The sequence below is a fragment of the Callithrix jacchus genome, chromosome 3 (genome assembly GCF_049354715.1).
Source record: "Callithrix jacchus isolate 240 chromosome 3, calJac240_pri, whole genome shotgun sequence".
Taxonomy (NCBI): domain Eukaryota; kingdom Metazoa; phylum Chordata; class Mammalia; order Primates; family Cebidae; genus Callithrix; species Callithrix jacchus.
Window position 1 is genome coordinate 68,371,187 of NC_133504.1, and position 20,209 is coordinate 68,391,395.

Below are 20,209 nucleotides of genomic sequence, written 5' to 3' on the forward strand. Positions count from 1 at the left end.
GTTTTATTTCAATTATTTGGTACAAAATACTCTTTAAAATGTCATACCAAAATGAAATGTCCACTAGCTCTGTGTCTTCTGGCAGGCTACAATTAAATCATCTCTGATGGGTAAGAATGTTTCTGTTTTTAAGGATTTCCAGAGAAGAGATTATATAGTCTTACTTGGCATGTGTTTCAACTGTAATGCCACTGTGAAACTTTCTGGAAAATCTTATTTAATGTTTATCCTAAATCAGTCATGAAGCAGAGAACTCTCAGTTTTCTCTAATGAAGGGAAAATTTGTTGTAGATAACACAGAGTCGGATCATCCTCCGGAGTCTTTCCTTTATCCCTGCAATGAAATACCCTGACAGAGAAATAAGAAGTTACAAAGCACTGACAGGAAGGCTCTAGGAAAGTCTTAGGGGGTAGAGTTGATGAAATCACTTTTCTCTTCACCCTTTAATATCTTCTAAAATTTCATTTGGAAGACAACTCTAAGGTTGAAAGAAATGCTTGAATGAAAATGAGCTTTTCTTAGCCACTTCAATTTATTTGGAGAAAGGAGCATATAAGTAAGTCTAAATAAATACCAATCATCTTTTTCTAAAATATGGTTTTTCTGATAAATTTCTCAGTAAATCTTGAGCAAATAAGGATTAAAATTTTCTAACTATGTTTTCTATAATTTTTCTAATTCTAGAAAATTAGAACTTTAGCCCAAAATCAGCAAATATGATAATATGCCATATAAGATTTTTGTCAATGATGGACCACATATGTAAGAGGGGCCTCATAAGATTATAAAGTAGATGAAAAGTTCCTGCTGCATAGTGACGTCATAGCTGTCATAATGTCTTAGTGCAGTGCATTACTCAGGTGTTTGTGGTAATGCTAAACGACTGCACGGCCAGTCTTATAAAAGTATAGCATATGCGATTATGTATAGTACATAATACTTGACAGTCAACAGCTGTGTTAGTGGTTTATGTTTTATGTGTTTACTATACTATACTTTTTATTGTCGTCTTAGCGCATACTCCTACATAGTTTCTTTTTAAGTTAACTATAAAACAGCCTTAGGCAAGTCCATCAAGAGATATATTCCAGAGGGAGGCATTGCTATCAAAGGATCAAAGGAGATGACAGCGTTTTGTGTCTTATTTCTCCTGAAGACTTTCCAGTGGGACAAGATGTACACAAGTGGAAGACAGTGATATTGATAATCCTGACCCTGTGTAGGTCTAGGCTAATGTGTGTGTTTGTGTCTTTGTTTTTAACGAAAGATATAGAGAAAAAAATATTTTTGTACAGCTAGTTGTGTTTTAAGTGTTATACAAAAGAGTCAAAAGTTAGCAAATTAAAAATTATATAAAGTAAAAAGTTACAGTAGGCTAAGGTTAATTTAGCGTTGAAGAAAAAATATGTTTTTATAAATTTAGTGTAGCCTCAGTATAGAATGTAATACTTCCCAGCATTTTGGGAGGCTGAGGCAGGAGGTTTGTCTGAGCCCAGGAGCTTGAAACCAACCTTGACAACATCATGAGACCTCAGCTCTAGAAAACACAAGATTATCCAGGCATGGTGGTGCATGCCTATAGTCCTAGCTGCTTGGGAGGCTGAAGTAGGAGGATCACTTGAGCCCAGAACATCAAGGCTGCAGTAACCCATGATCATACCACTGCACTCCAGCCTGGGCAGTAGAGTGAGATTCTATCTCAAAACAAAAACCAAAACATTTATATTCTATTTAGGACAATGCGTGTATGTATGTGTGTGTACATATATGTATATATGTATATATGCAAAAGCACTAATTAGCATGATAATACAGGGTTGATAAATGTCTTATACTTGAAATAAGTGTGTAATATCATGAAGGTTTGATGTGTAAAGAGAACTGTCTAGATTAAAATGAATGGAAAGGAGTCCCTGTAAAGAAGTGGGACAAGGGTGCAGTCTTAAAGAATGGGCAGGATTTGAATAAAGGAACAATCCAAGATGTCTGATCGCTAACATCTTGGGATTGCAGCTCCCAGTGAAAGCACAGAGAACGAGAGGACACCACACTTTCAGACAGATTTTTGTCACTCACGGAGCAGAGGATTCCCAGTGGAGGAGCCATACGTGTCACCAGCACGACTCTTGTGGCCGGCGCAGCGGCTTTGCCGGCACATCGGCGCAGCAGCTCTTGGTGCAGAGTAAATGGGACTGGTTCCCCTTCTGACCGAGGTTTGGAGCTCCAGGAAGGCAGAGTCGCCTATTATGGACTCAAGAAGGAAGCCAGACTGGAGATTCCCGGGCAGAAAAGCACCGTCAGTCTTAACGCCGCTGTTTTGGCCGGCACAGTGGGTTGCTCATATTTCGGCCTGGGAATTAACAACTTGGACATCCACTCAGACACCTAATTTGAAAGTAGGTAATTACAAAGACGACAGCTGGATAAATTTACAATGATGGGAAGAAACCAGCATAAAAAGGCTGAGAATACTCAAAATCAGAATGCCTCTCCCTCTAAAGAGGATCACAGTTCCTCATCAACAAGGGAACAAGGCTTGATGGAGAAGGAGCCCATCCCATTAACAGAATCAAGCTTCAGAAGATGGATAATAAGAAACTTCTGTGAGTTAAAAGAACATGTTGTAGCCCAATGTAAAGAAACTAAGAACTTTGAAAAAAGGTTTGATGAAATCCTAATGAGAATAGACAATTTAGAGAGGAATATAAGTGAATTAATAGAACTGAAGAATATAATATGGGAACTCCGAGAAGTATGCACAGGTTTAAGCACTCGAATTGATCAAGCAGAAGAAAGGATATCAGAGGTCGAAGACCAACTTAATGAAATAAAATGAGAATACCAGATTAGAGAAAAAAGGATAAAAAGGAATGAGCAAAGTCTCCAAGAAATGTGGGACTATGTGAAAAGACCAAATTTACGTTTGATAGGTGTACCTGAATGTGACGGAGAGAATGAATCCAAGCTGGAAAATATTCTTCAGGATATTATTCAGGAAAATTTTCCTAACCTAGCAAAGCAGGACAATATTCAACCCCAGGTAATACAGAAAACACCACAAAGATATTCCTCAAGAAGAGCAACCCCAAGGCACATAATCATTAGATTCACCAGGGTTGAAACGAAGGAGAAAATATTAAGGGTAGCCAGAGAGAAAGGTCAGGTTACCCACAAAGGGAAGCCTATCAGACTTACAGCAGATCTCTCAGCAGAAACTCTACAAGCCAGAAGAGAGTGGGGGCCAATATTCAACATCCTTAAAGAACAGAATTTTCAGCCCAGAATTTCATATCCAGCCAAACTAAGCTTCACAACTGAAGGAAAAATAAAATCTTTTATGAACAAGCAAGTACTCAGAGATTTTATTACCACCAGGCCTGTTTTACAAGAGCTTCTGAAAGAAGCATTACACATGGAAAGAAACCACCAGTATTAGCCTTTCTAAAAATATACCAAAAAGTAAAGAGCATCAACATAAAGAAGAATTTACATCAGCGAATGGACAAAATATCCAGTTAACATTCAAATGGCAGTAATCCTAAATTTAAATCCCCCAATCAGAAGATACAGCAAAACCCAACTGTATGCTACATCCAGACCCATTTTACATGCAAGGATACACAAAGACTCAAAACAAAGGGATGGAGAAAGATGTACCAATCAAATGGAGAGCATAAATAAATAAATAAATAAAAAGCAGGAGTTGCCATTCTCGCATCTGATAAAATAGATTTTAAAGCAACAAAGATATAGTGGTAAAAGGATCAATGCAACAATAAGAGCTAATGATTCTAACACCCAGATACATGGTGACTTAGACTCTATGAGACAGAAAATTAATAAGGACATCCAGGACTTGAACTCAGATCCGGAACAAGTAAACAATAAATATTTATAGAGCTCTCCACTTTAAATACACAAAATATACATTCTTGTCAATACCACATCACACCTACTCATAGGTTTAAATAAAATATTGATTGGCCATTATTAATACCCATTTTTTAGAATAAAGCAACATTTTCGTTCTCTCTCTCTCTTTTTTTTCCTCTTTCTTCCTCTCCTTCACTTTTTTTTTTTCTTTCCTTCTCTCAAAAAAAAAAAAAAAAGAATGGGCAGGATTTTAGTGGGAAATCTGAAAAAGATGATCTAAAAAATGATATAAACCTGATCCTGAAGGTAATACATATGCAGTTTGTTTTCGAAACAGTGTGAGCCCCACTGAAGTGTGGAAAGTTCTTCTTATTGGAAATAAGGTGGGAAAGATAAATTACACATTTTGGAGGATCTTGAATGACATTCTCAGGAATTTGGACCATTTTGTCCAGTAGCTGATAGCCATTGAAGATTATTGCTCAAGGAAGCAAATTATTAAAGTGGTGTTTTAGAAAGAGAAATATGCTAGAGATACGTGGTTTAGAGAGGAAAACCCACTATATTAGTTGAGTACATTCATATGCCCCGTGCTAGAGTACTTTACATATATTGTTTCACTTGATACTGAGAAGCCCAAGCAGTTCGTTATTACAATAATCTGAGAATTAAGTTCTAAAAACTTTAGTTGGGATGGCAACACTGAGTAGGAATGAAAAATAGATGGAAGAGAGAGTCTCTTTTGGGGTAAATGAGATGTTTCATTTAAGACAAAGTAAGAAGTCAGGCGCAGTCGATTCACACCTGTAATCCCAGCACTTTGGGAGGCCGAGGTGGATGGGTCACCTGAGGTCAGGAATTTGAGACCAGCCTGGCCAACATGGTGAAAATCCATCTCTACTAAAAATACAAAAATCAGCCAGGCAGAATGGCAGGTGCTTGTAATTCCAGCTACTTGGGAGGCTGGGGCAGGAGAGTCACTTGAACCCAGGAGGCAGAGGCTGCAATGAGCCCAGATCACACCACTACACTCCAGCCTGGGAGACAGAGCGAGATTGTCTCAAAAAAAAAAAAAAAGCCACAAAGTGAGAAACAGGAGTTGACTTTCGGCTTTTTAACCTCGACACCTAGGGCAGAGATGTCAATATAAAAATTGAGCAGCAGGATGAGAAGTAGATTTGTGAGACAATGCAAAAAGCTTGGTATTAGGCTTGTTAAGTTTGAATACAAGACTGGACTTTTAGGGAAGAAGTCAGAAGTAAAAATTGTTAGGTTTCCAAGTAAGTATATAAAATTTCATATTCCTAGAAGGCCTAATACCTGTATACATACACATACTCGGGGTGTGTGTGTGTGTGTTCATTCATTCAACAAACTTTCAGCATTTGCCTGCCATGTTGCAGTATAGGGCAGTGGTTAAGACCACAGATTTTGGGATCAAAGTACCAAGTTTTTTTTAATCTTGACTCTACAACTGATAAGCAGCCAGATGCAGTGGGCTCAGAACTGTAATTCCAACACTTTGGGAGGCCAAGGTGGAAGGATTGCTTGAGCCCAGGAGTTCTAGATCAACCTGGGCAATATGGCAAAATCCTGTCTCTACAAAAAATTAAAAAAAAAAACTAACTGGACGTAGTGGCATGCACCTATAGGCTCAACTGCTCAAGAGGCTCAGGCAGGAGGATCACCTGAGCCTGGTAAATGGAGGCTACAGTGAGCCGTGATTGTGCCACTGCACTCTGGCCTGGGTGACAGAGTGAGACCCTATCTCAAAAAAACCTACAAAAAACAAACAAAAAAGCTTGACAAGCTATGTGACCCCTAGGCAAGTTACTTACTTTTTTAGTTTCTGTCTTTTAATTTGCTCATATGTAAAAATGGAGATTTTATATGTTAGTCATCCAAACGAAATATTAAGTTAATTTATGAAATGCCTAGAATAGTGCCTGACACATTGTAAACAAATACTACTATGGAAATGTTTGCTGTTATTATCACCATCATCGTTATTTTCACTATTATTTGCCAGGTTTTGTTGAGTACAAAGATGAATTACAAAGTTGCTCACCATCCAATGGGGGAGACAGAGCTTGATATATAAAGAGGTCAATATTTACATAGATTAAGGGTAACTTAAAGTATACTTTCATTTAATGATTTGTGTCTTTGTGATCTTAAATGTTCTGGAAAATCATTACTATTCATCATTCAGATTAATTGTCTTGAGTAAGTAAGTGACTAGTTTAGGCATGAAATTATACAAGTAGGTGTTTTTCCTGAAAAGGTTTTGTGTAAACTGAATGTTGTCTAACTTTATAAATGTGATCATTGTTTCATCTTAATCTCAATTATACTCACAATTTATTTTTCATTGCCACGAATATGCATAGCATTTACCTTTAGTTGCATTTGACTTAGAAAACTGGCCATTAGTCATTTTGTTTATCTTTTTTTTTTTTTTTTTTTGAGATGGAGTTTCGCTCTTGTTACCCAGGCTGGAGTACAATGGTGCCATCCCGGCTCACCGCAACCTCTGCCTCCTGGGTTCAGGCAATTCTCCTGCCTCAGCCCCCTGAGTAGCTGGGATTACAGGCACGCGCCACCATGCCCAGCTAATTTTTTGTATTTTTTTTAGTAGAGACGGGGTTTCACCATGTTGACTAGGATGGTCTCGATCTCTCGACCTCGTGATCCACCCACCTCGGCCTCCCAAAGTGTTGGGATTACAGGCTTGAGCCACCGCGCCCAGCCTGTTCATCATTGTTTAGTCGGGTTTTTCTTATGTTGCGGGGCTGGTGGGCAGTAACTTTAAGCTGCACAAGATACTTTAAAGTAAGCATAAGAATTTATTCTATTTTATCATTATCACTCAAAGCTAAAACAAAACATTTGTGTTTTTCTGTCATGGAATTAATCATAGATACTCAAACTCCTCATAGTCAGTGAACCTGTATTTATGAAATCACTGAGTTAGAGTAACTGATCTCCCTTGTAGTCTGTCAGTTCTGTGATGACAGCACCTATGTTTGCCACCACATACCTTGCACCTGGCCCATAAGGAATGTTCAGTAACTATTTGCATAACTGAATAGTGGATGACATTGCTTTTTGTTGTATATATTTATAACAAATACTTGCTATTTTCAACAACTATTCATTCAAATATAGGACACTTGAAATGCTTACCAAATGTTTAGGTTGCTTGCCTGGCTTATTTGAAAAAAATCAAAGCTGAAGTTATTTTGGAAGTGCTAGTATGTTAATTGATTTAAGAAGCACAAGTAAGGTTGAAGGATAAAGCCAATACTGAATCAAGAATTTCACCTGAGCTAAATCCAAATTAATTCGCTACTTGGCAATAATGATACAGAAATCATCCATAACCATCCATAACTCTAAAAGTTCACACACAGTGTAATGTGAATAAAAGCTTTGAATGTCATTGATTCACTATATGTAATACTCAGAAATTTATCTGATCTTTTTTCTGATTAAGTTATTTTAAAGCTACATTGTATGTACCCTTAACCTGAAACTCTTGAAGTGACTTGTGGCTAAAAGCAATATAATACTTACATGTTGAACAACAACAAAAAGACAGTTCTGTGCATAAGATAATTTCAGCTAATGAAGCATAAAGGATATGAATGAGTAAAATGCAGTACATAGACAACCAAAACATAAATAAGAATTTTAACTGTACTGTGCTGAAGTGATACTGGAGTAATTAACATTTCCTTAAATTTCTTAAATTTGTAAGAGTTGAGCTCCCCTAAAAAGCACTGTACATGAATCTTAAAAATGCATACTAAGGCTGGACGTGGTGGCTCACACTTGAAATCCCAGAACTTTGGGAGGTTGAGGCAGGCAGGTCGCTTGAGCTCAGGAGTTCAAGACCAACCTGGGCAACATGATGAAACCTCATCTCTACTAAAATACAAAAAATTAGCCAGGCATGGTGGCACACACCTGTAGTCCCACCTACTTGGGAGGCTGAGGCACAAGAATTGCTTGAGCCCAGGAGGCAGAGATGGCAGTGAGCTGAGATCATGCCACTGGACTTCAGCTTGTGCTACAGAGTGAGACTCCATCTCAAAAAACAAGAACAAAGATGCATACTATAGTTAAGTAGCACACTAGCTTAGGAGATTTTGTAATAACAAATTTTTATGAGTATGCTTTTATTTTAATGTCTAGTATCTCAAGATAATATTGAAGATACTTTTGTACTTTTAAAATATGTGTTTTTATTTTGCTTTATTTAGTTTGGCAAAATATACATAACAAAATTTACCTTTTAATTGTGATAAAACTTTTTAAATTATAAAATAGACATACAGTTTACCACCTTAAGTATTTTTAAGTGTATAATTCAGTAGTATTACATATTGTACACATTGTTGTGCAACTAACCTCTAGAATATATATTTTATTAAAAAGAAATAAATGAGTCCTTCGAGATATGGTCTATTAGTAAGTGACTTTATTTTGCACATCAAGATGGTATTTTTGTTCAAATCATGAACATGTATCTTGCTAATAAAGATTCTTATTTTGAACAATTATATTAATGGATTTTGGTGCTCTCTTTTGATTAATAGGAGTGAGCTGAGTCGACAGAAACTTCATACCCAAGAGCTGCTCTCTCAGCTGGAAATAGCAAATGAAAAGGTAGTTGAGGTAAGATAATGACTCCCCTGGGAAGTGCTTTCTGCTGCAGCTTGATACACATGTTATAGAATTTTACCTGAGCCAAATCCAAATTATTTCTCTACTTGGAAATAACAATACAGAAATCATCCATAATCCTAAAAGCCCACACGCGATATAATGTGAATAAAAGCCTTGAACATCAGTGATTCATCATGTATAAATAATAAAAAGTAGAGCTCTTATTTCTGACTTAACAATAGACCTTGTGCAGTATTTCAGAGAATGTATTAGGATCCCCTTTATTCTAATGCATCTCCCAAATTATTTGTTAACCCATTCATCTTATTTTGTTTTAATCCATCACAAAAGACACATCACATAAAAAATGCTTTTGCCTCCTAGAATGTATTAAAATATATTTAGATTGATGCCTTAAAGCTAAAGAGAGCAAGAGTTCATGTTTTTTTCCTTAAGGCGTTAAAAAAGTAAACAATTTTTGGATTATGATTGGATATTTTTAGATCTCTAGTTCTTCATTTGATGTTATATCTTCAAATGTTTGTTGAAATTTCCTTGAGTATATGGTGTACTCTATCTTTTTGGTCTACTATAGGAGCTATAGTGAAATCATTACTCCTAAGCTTCATGGCATTATAAATTCATATGAGCATTTAGAAAACAATAAAGGAATAGCTATTAAAATACTCTTTCATGTAGCTCCCACTTCCAGATATCTGTTCTAATGAAGTAATTTAAAATATGAAAAAAATTAAAAGAAGATATTCAGTACAGCAATGTTAATAATATAGAAAGATCAAAAGCAAACAAAATGATCAATAGAAAAGGAACAATTGCATATATTAGGATTTATCCAATCTGCACTGTTCCTCAACCATTATGGTAGCAGTATAGAAGTATGTGAAGTCTGATTGTAAATACGAAGATTATTATTACAGATGATAGAATTTCTTCCCCCAAGTTTTCTCTAGCATATGATGTGTTTCTTAAAATTTAAAGGCTACATATTTAAACATCTTGGTAAATTGGACCAACCAATATAGTTCTCTTCATAAAATTTAATTTTGCTTTTGGGCACAATAAGAAATATAATAAGCTCATTTTAGCAGGATGCTGTTATTTCAGTATTTTATATTACTTTAATACCCATCACATTCATTCTATCACTTGTATGTTAGGACATGGGAATTATAAGTTTCTGGTTCTTCATAAGAAACGTGTTTTTCTAACTCTTCCTGATTAGGCTCGTATTATTTTCTCATTCAGATAAGTGCCAGAAAAACTATTTAACAATTCTAGTTGTACAAAAGTATTTTTTCAGATATACTATAATCAGACTAGTAAGTATGGAGAGAACTAATCCATTTTTTAATTGATAGATTATTTGGACTTGTCTGCATGACTATATTGTGATGGCTTTGTATTCATGATGCCTGTATAGTTCTTACCATAACAAAGTATTACAAACTGCTTAGCAAAAACAACGGAAAATAATTGTCTTTTAGTTCCGGAGGCTAGAAACCCAAAATGAAGGTGTTGACATTTTGTTGGTTCCTTCTGAGAGCTGTGAGGGAGAAACTGTTCCATGCCTTCCTCCTAGCTTCTGGTAGCCTCAAACATTCCTTGGCTTGTAGATTGTGTCCTCTCTGTGTCTTCAAATTGTCTTTCCTTTGTACATGTGTGTCTCTGTCCAAATTTGCCCTTTTATGAAGACACCAGTCATGTGGATTATGGCCCACCCTAATGATCTCACCTCAACTTGATCATCTGCAAGGACTCTATTTCTAAATAAGGTCACAGGTATTGGGGGTTAAGACACAATTCAACCCATAACAGTGCTTAATAACTCTGTTTACCCTAATAGACTCTGGAGTATGCAGATGTCTTGGGGAACTATACAGAAGCAGTTCATCACAAGCCTACTAAAGCTCTGGTTGTAAGGCCCAGCAGTCTATGTTTTCACAGTCCAGGTGATTCTGAAGCAGTGATTTTCACAAAGTGAAAGTCTTATTCTTCTGAGTCATTTTGCTTTGAGATTTGTTAATTCACTTTCTTTGCTGGCATGTGGGTGAAAGAAAACAATTTAGTAAGAATGTAAAACCAAGTTTGTATTTTAAATAAGCTCATAACTTGAAAAATGTAAATTTGGAGATAATAGACTTTGTATTTTATAAATGGAAAAATGATGTTCAGATTTTTCACCGATTATCCCACAAAACATCTCCATGTCACATACGGATTTCTAACTTGTTTTCTATTTCCCCTTAATAGAATGAAAAGCTAATTCTAGAGCATCAAGAAAAAGCTGACAGACTTCAAAGGCGTCTAACTCAGGCAGAAGAGAGAGCTGCTTCAGCTTCCCAGCAGGTAGGGAGCATCCTCTTATTCCTGGAAAATAAACAGTTCAAAGATAAGAAAAGTTTTTTAGAAGTTCCCAGAGAACTAATAGTTTATTTTTACTTGATTAACATATTTTAAAATTAATCCCTTTAACATATGAGGTTGAAAAAGCAAACATTGGAAACAAAAATAAGTGATGCATGGTGGCTCACAGCTGTATTGCCAGCAATTTGCGAGGCCTAGGCAGAAGGACAACTTGAGGCCAGGAGTTCCGGAATAGCCTGGGAAAGATGGCAATACCTTGTCTCTACAAAATAATTAAAGAATCAGTCGAGTATAGTGGCACACACCTGTGGTTCCAACTACTCGGAAGGCTGAGGCAGGAGAATGACTCAGGCGCAAGAAGTTGAAGCTGCAGTGAGCCATGTTTGTGCCACTGCACTCCAGCCTGGCCGAGTGCGACCCTATCTCAACAAAAAATAAATAAAAAGAAAGAAAAGAAATATACTGTCTAACTATGGTAGCCTCTAGCCACAGGCCACTATTTACATTTAAGTTAATTTAAATTTAATTTAAAATTGAGATCCTCAGTCATACTACTAGTCAGATTTCAAGTGCTCAATAGCCATATGTAACTAAGGCTATCATATTAGGCAGTGTAGATATGGAACATTTCTGTCATAACGAAAAGTTCTGTTACACAGCACTGCTCTAGAATTATATTCTGTCTAAAACTAGGCAGATATTCACTAACAGATTTGAAAGTAGATAATATTGCTTTGAATGCAGTATTTCAAATTGCACTGCCTTTGTTTTTATTTTACTTTTCAGTGGAAAAAAAATTCCTTGACTTACAGGTTAATTTACTTAATGCATATTTTCATATGACCAAAAAATCTAAAGTACAATATAAACGTTATCCAGTGGGAAATAGAGTATAAAATGCAGAATATCAGTGAAATACTAAGGGATAATTTATCTTAATACACACACACCATTCAAATGAAGTGGACCTTACATGGTAAAGTAGAAGCAATAGTCCCTCCTCCAAGGAATAAAATGAGACCAGTTCAGTGATTATAAAGATAGACCAGAAACAGACATTTGAAATGGATGGATAGGGCAGGAAGAAAAACAAAAACAAATCAAGTTACTATGTTATTAATTATATTTGCTTATAAATGTATTATTTCTATCAAAATTAATATTATTCTTAACTACTACAGCATTTCATACATAGTAAAGCCACTCTGCTTACTGAATTTAGTTTATGTTCATGATGCTTATATATTTTTCTAAATCTTCTTCTGTTATGAATGTGGCATGCCACTTGAAGAAAATTTACTGATAATTTATTCTTTTGTTCCTCTCCCTCTTGAAAGTAATTACAGCCTTTTCAAATAATATTTATTTCTAATGAAGTTATGAATTAACTAATGGGTTAGCTAATTAATCATTCAAGAATATATTTAGATTATAAGGTAACAGAAGTTAGGTGCACTGGACAGTATCTGGAGACTATGTGTTTTGGTGTCAGACAAACCGCTCAGTGCCATTAAGTAATCGTGTGACTTTGGGCAATTTCAACTTCTCTAAGCCTCAGGTTCCTCATGTTTAATATAGGATAATACCTCCCTCATATTGTTATTAAAGGATCAAAAGAATTAACACATGTAAAGCATTTCCCATAGTGGTAAGCAGACATTCAGACAGACATAAAAGAAATTAAATTTCTGTATCATAATCCTTAATGTTTCATGTTTACCTTTTTTAAGGCAAATGGCAAAGAAAATGCCTATATAAAATCAACTACCTTGAGTTCTATAGTAAAAAAGGTACAATTACAGGACATTAATTATATAACCAGTTAGCATCTAGTTTAGTTTCTCCCCTGAAAAAAATTAAACCTACACAGTCTAATAACTGATGTTTCTTCTGTTGTTTAAACTCTCCATTTAAACAACAAAGAGTCCACCATTATTTGTTTTTTGTTTTGTTTTAGTGGATGAGAGGTTTTTATGTTGGCCCAGGCTGGCCTTGAACGTGTAGGCTCACCTCCTCAAGCTCCAGGACAAAGGCCGGAGCCACCATGACTCCCAGATTCCACCATTATTTTGAGGAACCTTTTTAAAATTCTTTGTCAGTAACCACTTCACAAATTTTTCTGTAACAAATCTTTCCCTAAGCATTTCTCTTTCCATTCTCTTCTTATTTGAGGATGGAAGGTAATTATTCAGCACTTTCTCCTTACCCAAAAATGAATTTCTTCCCTGTAGATAATATTTTTTTCTGTTTTAAATGAGTCCAAGTGGTCAACTTTGTTTATAAGACATGTATTTCATTTTTTTAAATTTTTATCTTTGCCCTCTCTGAATCTTCTCATTTTTTTATGAAACTAAAAAGTGCTATTAGAAATAATATCCTACTATATGTATGACATTAGCAAAATGAAGAAAATTTAAACATTATATCATCTCTGACACATCACACTTACCATAATGCAGTGCAGCATCGTGTTACTGGTTCAGTACGGTCCCTGAAACATGCTGATTCACTTTGCTCTAAATGTCCTTTTCTGATTAACTTTGTCTATACGTTATTTTTCCACTCTAAGTGTATCACTCTAAATGGTTCAATGCCATATTGTGTTCTTTTAACATAGGAGTTTTTTTTAAATCAGTGTGGTGAAGCCTTTCAATGCAAGAACACAAAACCTAGAAGCTATGAAAAAAATTAATAAATATGATCACAGTTTCAAATGTCTATATCGGAAAAGGTTATAAAGTCAGTGACAAACTGAGAAAAATATTTGTACCCTATATGACAAAAGGCTAATGCCCTAAACACATATAAAGGATGCCTAAGTTTAAAAAATGCTACAGTCTAGTAGACAAGTATGTAAAGGAAGTTTATGGAGAAAGAAGGACAGATGGCTTTTTTTTTCTAACAGTCCAGAGGTCTTTTTTTTTTTTAACACTTATTATGAATTCATAGGGAATAGGTTCCAGCAGCCCAGGCTCCTTCCCATTGGTTCTCACACAGTGCACTTCTCTGGGTGGAGCAGGCTGGCACTTCAGTTGAACCCAGGTACCTTTCTCTTTGGCTTCTTTCTTTTTCTGATCATTTTCCTTCACGCATTTCAGGAAGGTATCTCAGCTCTTAGAGTGCTGGATGTGCTCAATACGCACATTAATTCTCTTGGCAAGAATCTAGCCCTTAACTAGTTTGTTTCTTTTCTTTCTTTTTTTTTTTTTTTTTTTTTTTGAGACGGAGTTTCGCTCTTGTTACCCAGGCTGGAGTGCAATGGCGTGATCTCCGCTCACCAAAACCTCCGCCTCCTGGGTTCAGGCAATTCTCCTGCCTCAGCCTCCTGAGTAGCTGGGATTACAGGCATGCGCCACCATACCCAGCTAATTTTTTGTATCTTTGGTAGAGACGGGGTTTCACCATTTCGACCAGGATGGTCTCGATCTCTTGACCTCATGATCCACCCGCCTCGGCCTCCCAAAGTGCTGGGATTACAGGCTTGAGCCACCGCGCCCGGCAACTAGTTTGTTTACAACAATGCCAACAGCAAGCTGGGCAACATTGTAGACTCTTCCAGTTTTGCCACGAGAACACTTATGGGGCATTTCTTTTTGAACAGTACCCATTCCCTTGATGTCTACAATACCACCTTTCTTATAGATTCGCATAAACGTGGCCAAAGGAACAGCTCCATGTTACCTAAAAGGCCTAGAGAACATAAATCGAATGCCTCTCCTCTTTCCCTTTGTGTTCGTCATTTTGGCGAGTTACTGGAAGTCGGCAGTTCCAGCCAAAAGGCAGGACAGATGGCTTTTGCACATTTAAAAGGATGTTCATCCTCACCTATAAGACAAATGCAAATTTAAATTGTAATCACATCATTTTTCACCTATCAGATCATAAAGTTTGGTAATGCAATGTGCTGGCACTTTCACACATTATTGATATAAATACATGTTGTCACAGTCTCTGGAGCACAGTTTGTCAGTATCTTTCAAAAATTGTAAATGTATGTAACCTTTGACCCATACTTGCACCTGGAAACGTTTTTGCCAGAAAGCAAACATGTAAAAATACTGATTGAAGCATTGTTGCTTATTTTAAAAGATTTAAAAAACCATACAAATACTCAACAGTAGCAGACTAGTTAAATTATGGAGTATTTATGCAGAGGAATAGTTCGCAGCTATTAAGAGGAATATGGTCTAATAGTCCTAATATAGAGCTATTTTTAAGGTAGATTATTTAGAAGAAAAAGATGAAAAGTGTCTATAATACTTGTATCATTTTTCAATGAAAATAAATGAAGAAATACATATATTCTCATTTAAAATATTTCTAGAAATATACTTTAAAACTGGAAGTAGTGGTCATATCTGGAGAGGGGTCTATGGAATGAAAGACAGCAGTGGGAACGAGACTTACTTTATGCTCTCTACCATTTTGTACTGTTAAATCTTTTTTTACCGTGTGTATATGTTATCAATTCTTACTAACATTTAAAGAGTATTTTTCTATTAGACTTTACTTTTTATTATCTATCATCACTTTATTACCAGCCTTGCACTGTGTTGGCTCACATTAGCTTGTGTTTTAGAAACTTTTCTGATTGACTTTTATCAAGATATTTTACATCCACCTGGAATGTCTTTTACAATTCTATCACTCTGAGCCATAGAATATCTTATTTGGCCTGCATTTCTGTAATGTGATAGACATTTTAAAGTTTCAAGAGTAAAATAGAAATTAATTTTAACATGATCACTGGCCAGCACAGTAGTTTACACCTGTAATCCCAGCACTTTGAGACCAAGGTGGGTAGATTGCTTGACCCCAGGAGTTCAAGGCTGGCAGGGGCAACATAGTGAGACCCTGTCTCTGAAAAAAATTAAAGATAAAAATTAACCAGGCATAGCAGTGCACACCTGTGGTCCTAGCTACTCAAGAGTCTGGAGTAGGAGGATCACTTGATCCTGGGAAGTCAAGGCTGCAGTCAGCTGTAATAGTACCACACTGTACCCCAGCCTGGGCAACAGAGGGATACTGCCTCAAAAAGAAAAAGATCATTTACAAAACCCTTCCCAGTAACCTCATTTTCAATACTTATAGGTTGTGATGCATTCTACTTTGTATTAGTCTAAGATTTTACACAGAAAAAGTAACTACTTACTGATTGTTTATTTTAATTGCAGCTCAGTGTGATTACAGTGCAGAGAAGAAAAGCAGCCTCCCTGATGAATCTGGAAAATATTTAAAAATATTCATAGTTAACTCACAGAACTTTATAGTTGGGAAAGCAGTTGGATTAGAAGTATATTGAAATGGTAAAGCCTGCAGAGTATAGTGAAGGCTTGTGTTATTTTGCTTAAGCCTTGTTGTTCTGTTTTGAGGGTTATGGGAAAACAGAGCAGTGACCACTTCCCATAAATAAAGAAAGTATAATCCTATATTGATCTTCAGTGGAGAGTAAACCAGCTGAGAAGAACTCATTGCCTTCATCAACGTGTCTGTTTTTTAATTCCTCCTTTTTCCCTTGAAAGGACATAATAATTTTTTAACTATGCAAATTTCTTTTTCATAAGAAAGAGTTTTTAAGAAAATTCTAGAACTTAATATTTTAGCTTTCGAGATTTGAGAATTTTACATCTAATTGTAACTCCTAACTCATTTTTAAAGTCCCTAAGTATCCACTTTATTATGAACTCATAAACGTAAATAAATTGTGCACTTTCTAAAACAATGCTGTCATGTATTTTAATGTATGATTGTAGTGATTCATTTTTAACTTACACAATTTTCAGTATTTACGGAACTTGATATTTAAGAATTTGGAAGGAGTTTTTACATTACTTAAACAAAACTCATCAAATGGAGATCTTAGGTGCTAAGACTGAGTTGCACTGAACTATTGAATTCCTATTGATCTTCATAGATACATGTACCTATTCTCCGGTTTGAACTTAGTATGTCCTGGCTTCTATTGATTAAAGCAGAGGTTTGCATCTGGATAACCAATTAGGAGATTGCTGCAGCTGTCCAGATAAAATATATTTGAGTTGAAGGTGACATAAAGCATTCATGTGTACATATTCAATTCATGTGTAGAAATGTAGTTCTGGTGCTAATAGTTAAGCTAGTCATAGGAGTCTTTCACATGGAACTGAAAATTGAGGCTGTGAAAGTGAAAGAGCTTCCCTTCCGGCCCTACATGATGTGAATAGCAATCTCCTCAGCCTCCTCCCACACTATTCTTCCTTCCATTTCTTGTGCTCTAACTTTGATGACCTTCATCATATATCATCCTCCTCCCACACTATTCTTCCTTCCATTTCTTGTGCTCTAACTTTGATGACCTTCATCATATATCATCCTCCCTCCCAATACAGGGCCTCTGCATGTACTTTTTTTTTTTTTTCCAGACAGAGTCTCGCTCCATCGCCCAGGCTGGAGTGCAGAGAGGCGCAATCTCGGCTCATTGCAACCTCTACCTCCCGGGTTCGGGATTCTCCTGCCTAGTAGCTGGGATTACAGGTGCTCGATGCCACACCCTGCTAATTTTCCTATTTTTAGTAGAGACAGCGTTTCACCATGTTGGCAAGGCTGGTCTCGAACTCCTGACCTCAGGTGGATCCGCCCATCTCAGCCTCCCAAAGTGCTGGGATTATAGGCTTGAGCCACTCCCCCTGGTATCTCCATGTACTTTTTCATTTATACATTATTCAGATCTCTACTCAAATATCAGTTCCTCAGAGACCTTCCCTAGCCTCGATAAGGTCCCCTTGTTATATTGCTCTTAATAGTGTACCATAGTTTTCCTTCATAGCACTTATCAAAATTTATAATTAATGATTTTTGAAATATTTTCTTTAGTGTCATCTTCTCCCCAACAGAGTACAAGCTCTGTAAGAGTAGGACCACATGTACTCATTCGTTTTATCCCTAGCACGCAATATAGTCATTGGCACATGGAAGGTATTCAATAACTGCTTTTTCAAAAACTGAGTTTTTAAGGGCAGGACCTTAAGGAATGAGCTCACAAAGATAAGTCATTAAAGGAGACTAAATAGGAGCAATGAGAGGATCATAACAAAGAGACTCCAACATGATAAAATACTCAAGGAGGGCACATAGCTGCTAGTATCAAATACAATGATGAGACCAAATCATACCTAGATGGCAGTTGAATGGTAATCAGATTGGAGGCATGTATCTTTTCATTTCTTAAAGAATTTTTTATTTGATTCATTAAAGTCCTTCCCAGGTCATTCACAGACTAATTTCCATGTAGTAAGAGTTATGTTCACTTTCATATTTATAGAATATAGAATTTATTTTTTCAAAATTTTAGGGATGTTTGAATTATGTCTGATAAAAGTATGAGACCGTAGAAGAAAGCACTTCAGAAACTAACACTCTAGCAAGTGGAATATAAGTGTTATATTACCCTTTTTCCAAAAAATCTAACTTTCCAGACTCATTTTTTCAAAGGAAAATCTCTGAACATATTTCTACAAACTTCGGCCACAGGCAACCACTCTTCACATCCTGATAACCCATCTTCACTTGGATCTCCTTGTGTAATGTTCTCCAAGAGAAGAATAGCCTTTCTGACCTCTGTTGAATTTGAACAGGCTTAAACTATGTTTAGCAACAGAACTAAATTTGATGGGTTTTATCTTTTCAGAAAAGTTTGTTAATAATTTCCAGCATAAAAATGTAGTGGAGTTTTAAACACTTCTCATATAGGTCAGTCTTCTTTTATAAATGATACAAACAGTATCATTTATTCTGAAAACTGTGTTTAGGAGACAGGAGAAATGAGTAGGAAAGAGAGATAAGAAATTATATAAATCTGAAATTGAGAAGAGCGCAGCTAGTTCATTTTATTTATTCATGTTTCTTTATTGTTTCTCCCTGAAGAAGAAAGGAGATATGATTACCTCTTCTTCCCTTTGTATATAAATATGCAAACTAGGGCAGGCAACAATCTTCTAATTTCTCCTCTGGTGTGAGAATTATAACTACCCCAAATATGGGAGAACATTAGCAACAATTCAGTCACTTGTTAAGTCAGCAAATATTGAACATTTCTTAGCTACACAGTCTTGCCAAACCAACTCTCAAACAAATCAAGAAAGAATGAAAAACCATTTTAAACATTTTGCTGTAAATTTTGTTCTTTAGCCATATGTCTTTTATCATTTTTTCAAAATAAATCTGTAATGAACTTTTTTGCAAAAATTTTTTATCAGAAATAATCAAATTTGTCTAGTTTATGTAAAATATACACATAAATGTGTAGACAGAGAGATTGCAGTTCCCTCAGGTTACAGATAAAAATCTGTTTCTTACCATCCCTTAAACTTTAGAAAAATATATGGCTTAGGGGACAATGTTAATAGTGTTTATATAAGGAAGAAAAATATGTTAGATAATAAAAGTCATAGGACAAAAATTCATCTTAAAAGAATTTTTTTACAACACCCACACCCTCTAGCTCAAGAAACCACCAGAAAACATTCACATGTGCCCCATGTTCTCATAGGTATCCCCCATGTGTGAGCCAATTCAAGAATTGGTGTAAACCAATTCTTCTCTTTCACTTAGAAAGTATATTGGAGTGTAATCAACTGAGAATGACATAGGACATAACTTTGATTCTGCCCTGGTTTATTTCTTTTCAGATATACATTCTTAAAGTACAATATTTTCTTTTTAGTGACAAATTACTTTTGGTGTGCACAGCTGTTGAAATTCACTGAGGGCAGCTCAATTCCCCATGAGATGGCTCAATCCTCTTTCCAAGAGCTTTGACCATTAGAAAACTCTTCCTTACGTTGAACCGAAAGGTGTCTCACTGCCGTAGATCTAATTTGTCAGGGTAAGTAACAAATTAGGGTAAACCATCTTCCACATGGCAGCATTTCAGCCGTTTGAAAATAATTATCCTATGCTTAGCAAACATTTCCATTTTCTCAGAGGAGACTTGATTTTTGAATCCTTGTGCCAACCAGCCACTGGCCTCTGAATTTGCATATATTCTTCACTCATTCAGTTGAATATTATTAAAGACTTCTTTTACACAAGGTATGCTTAAGATACATCTGTCTTATTACCAGAACAAAACATTATATTTAAGGTGTAAATTTCCTCATTCTAGACCATGACTGAGACAGGCGGGAAGAGGGTAAGTGATATTCGCCTGTGTGTAAGCAGACAACTTATTAGATCTCCAGATACATATGGCTTCAAACTATGTACCCTTTATCTTTTCCCCATCCCGAGAAGATTCTGAAA

At 36.0% G+C, this 20,209-nt stretch overlaps 1 protein-coding gene across 5 annotated transcripts in view; it reads left to right on the plus strand.

Moving 5' to 3' along the window:
- Positions 1–16,649, plus strand: part of SCLT1 (sodium channel and clathrin linker 1) — a 245,784-nt gene extending 229,135 nt beyond the window's left edge. For 2 of the 5 annotated variants that reach the window (XM_054252918.2, XM_078366493.1), the window contains 2 exons: positions 8,476–8,554; positions 10,817–11,055. In XM_054252918.2, coding sequence (XP_054108893.2) covers positions 8,476–8,554; positions 10,817–11,023 — 286 coding nt within the window. In that variant the 3' untranslated portion in view covers positions 11,024–11,055. Of the gene's footprint in view, positions 1–8,475; positions 8,555–10,816; positions 11,056–16,104 lie in introns of those variants that run through there. The other 3 variants (XM_008992707.5, XR_008480049.2, XM_054252919.2) reach the window with 3 other exon arrangements.
- Positions 16,650–20,209: the final 3,560 nt, after the last annotated feature.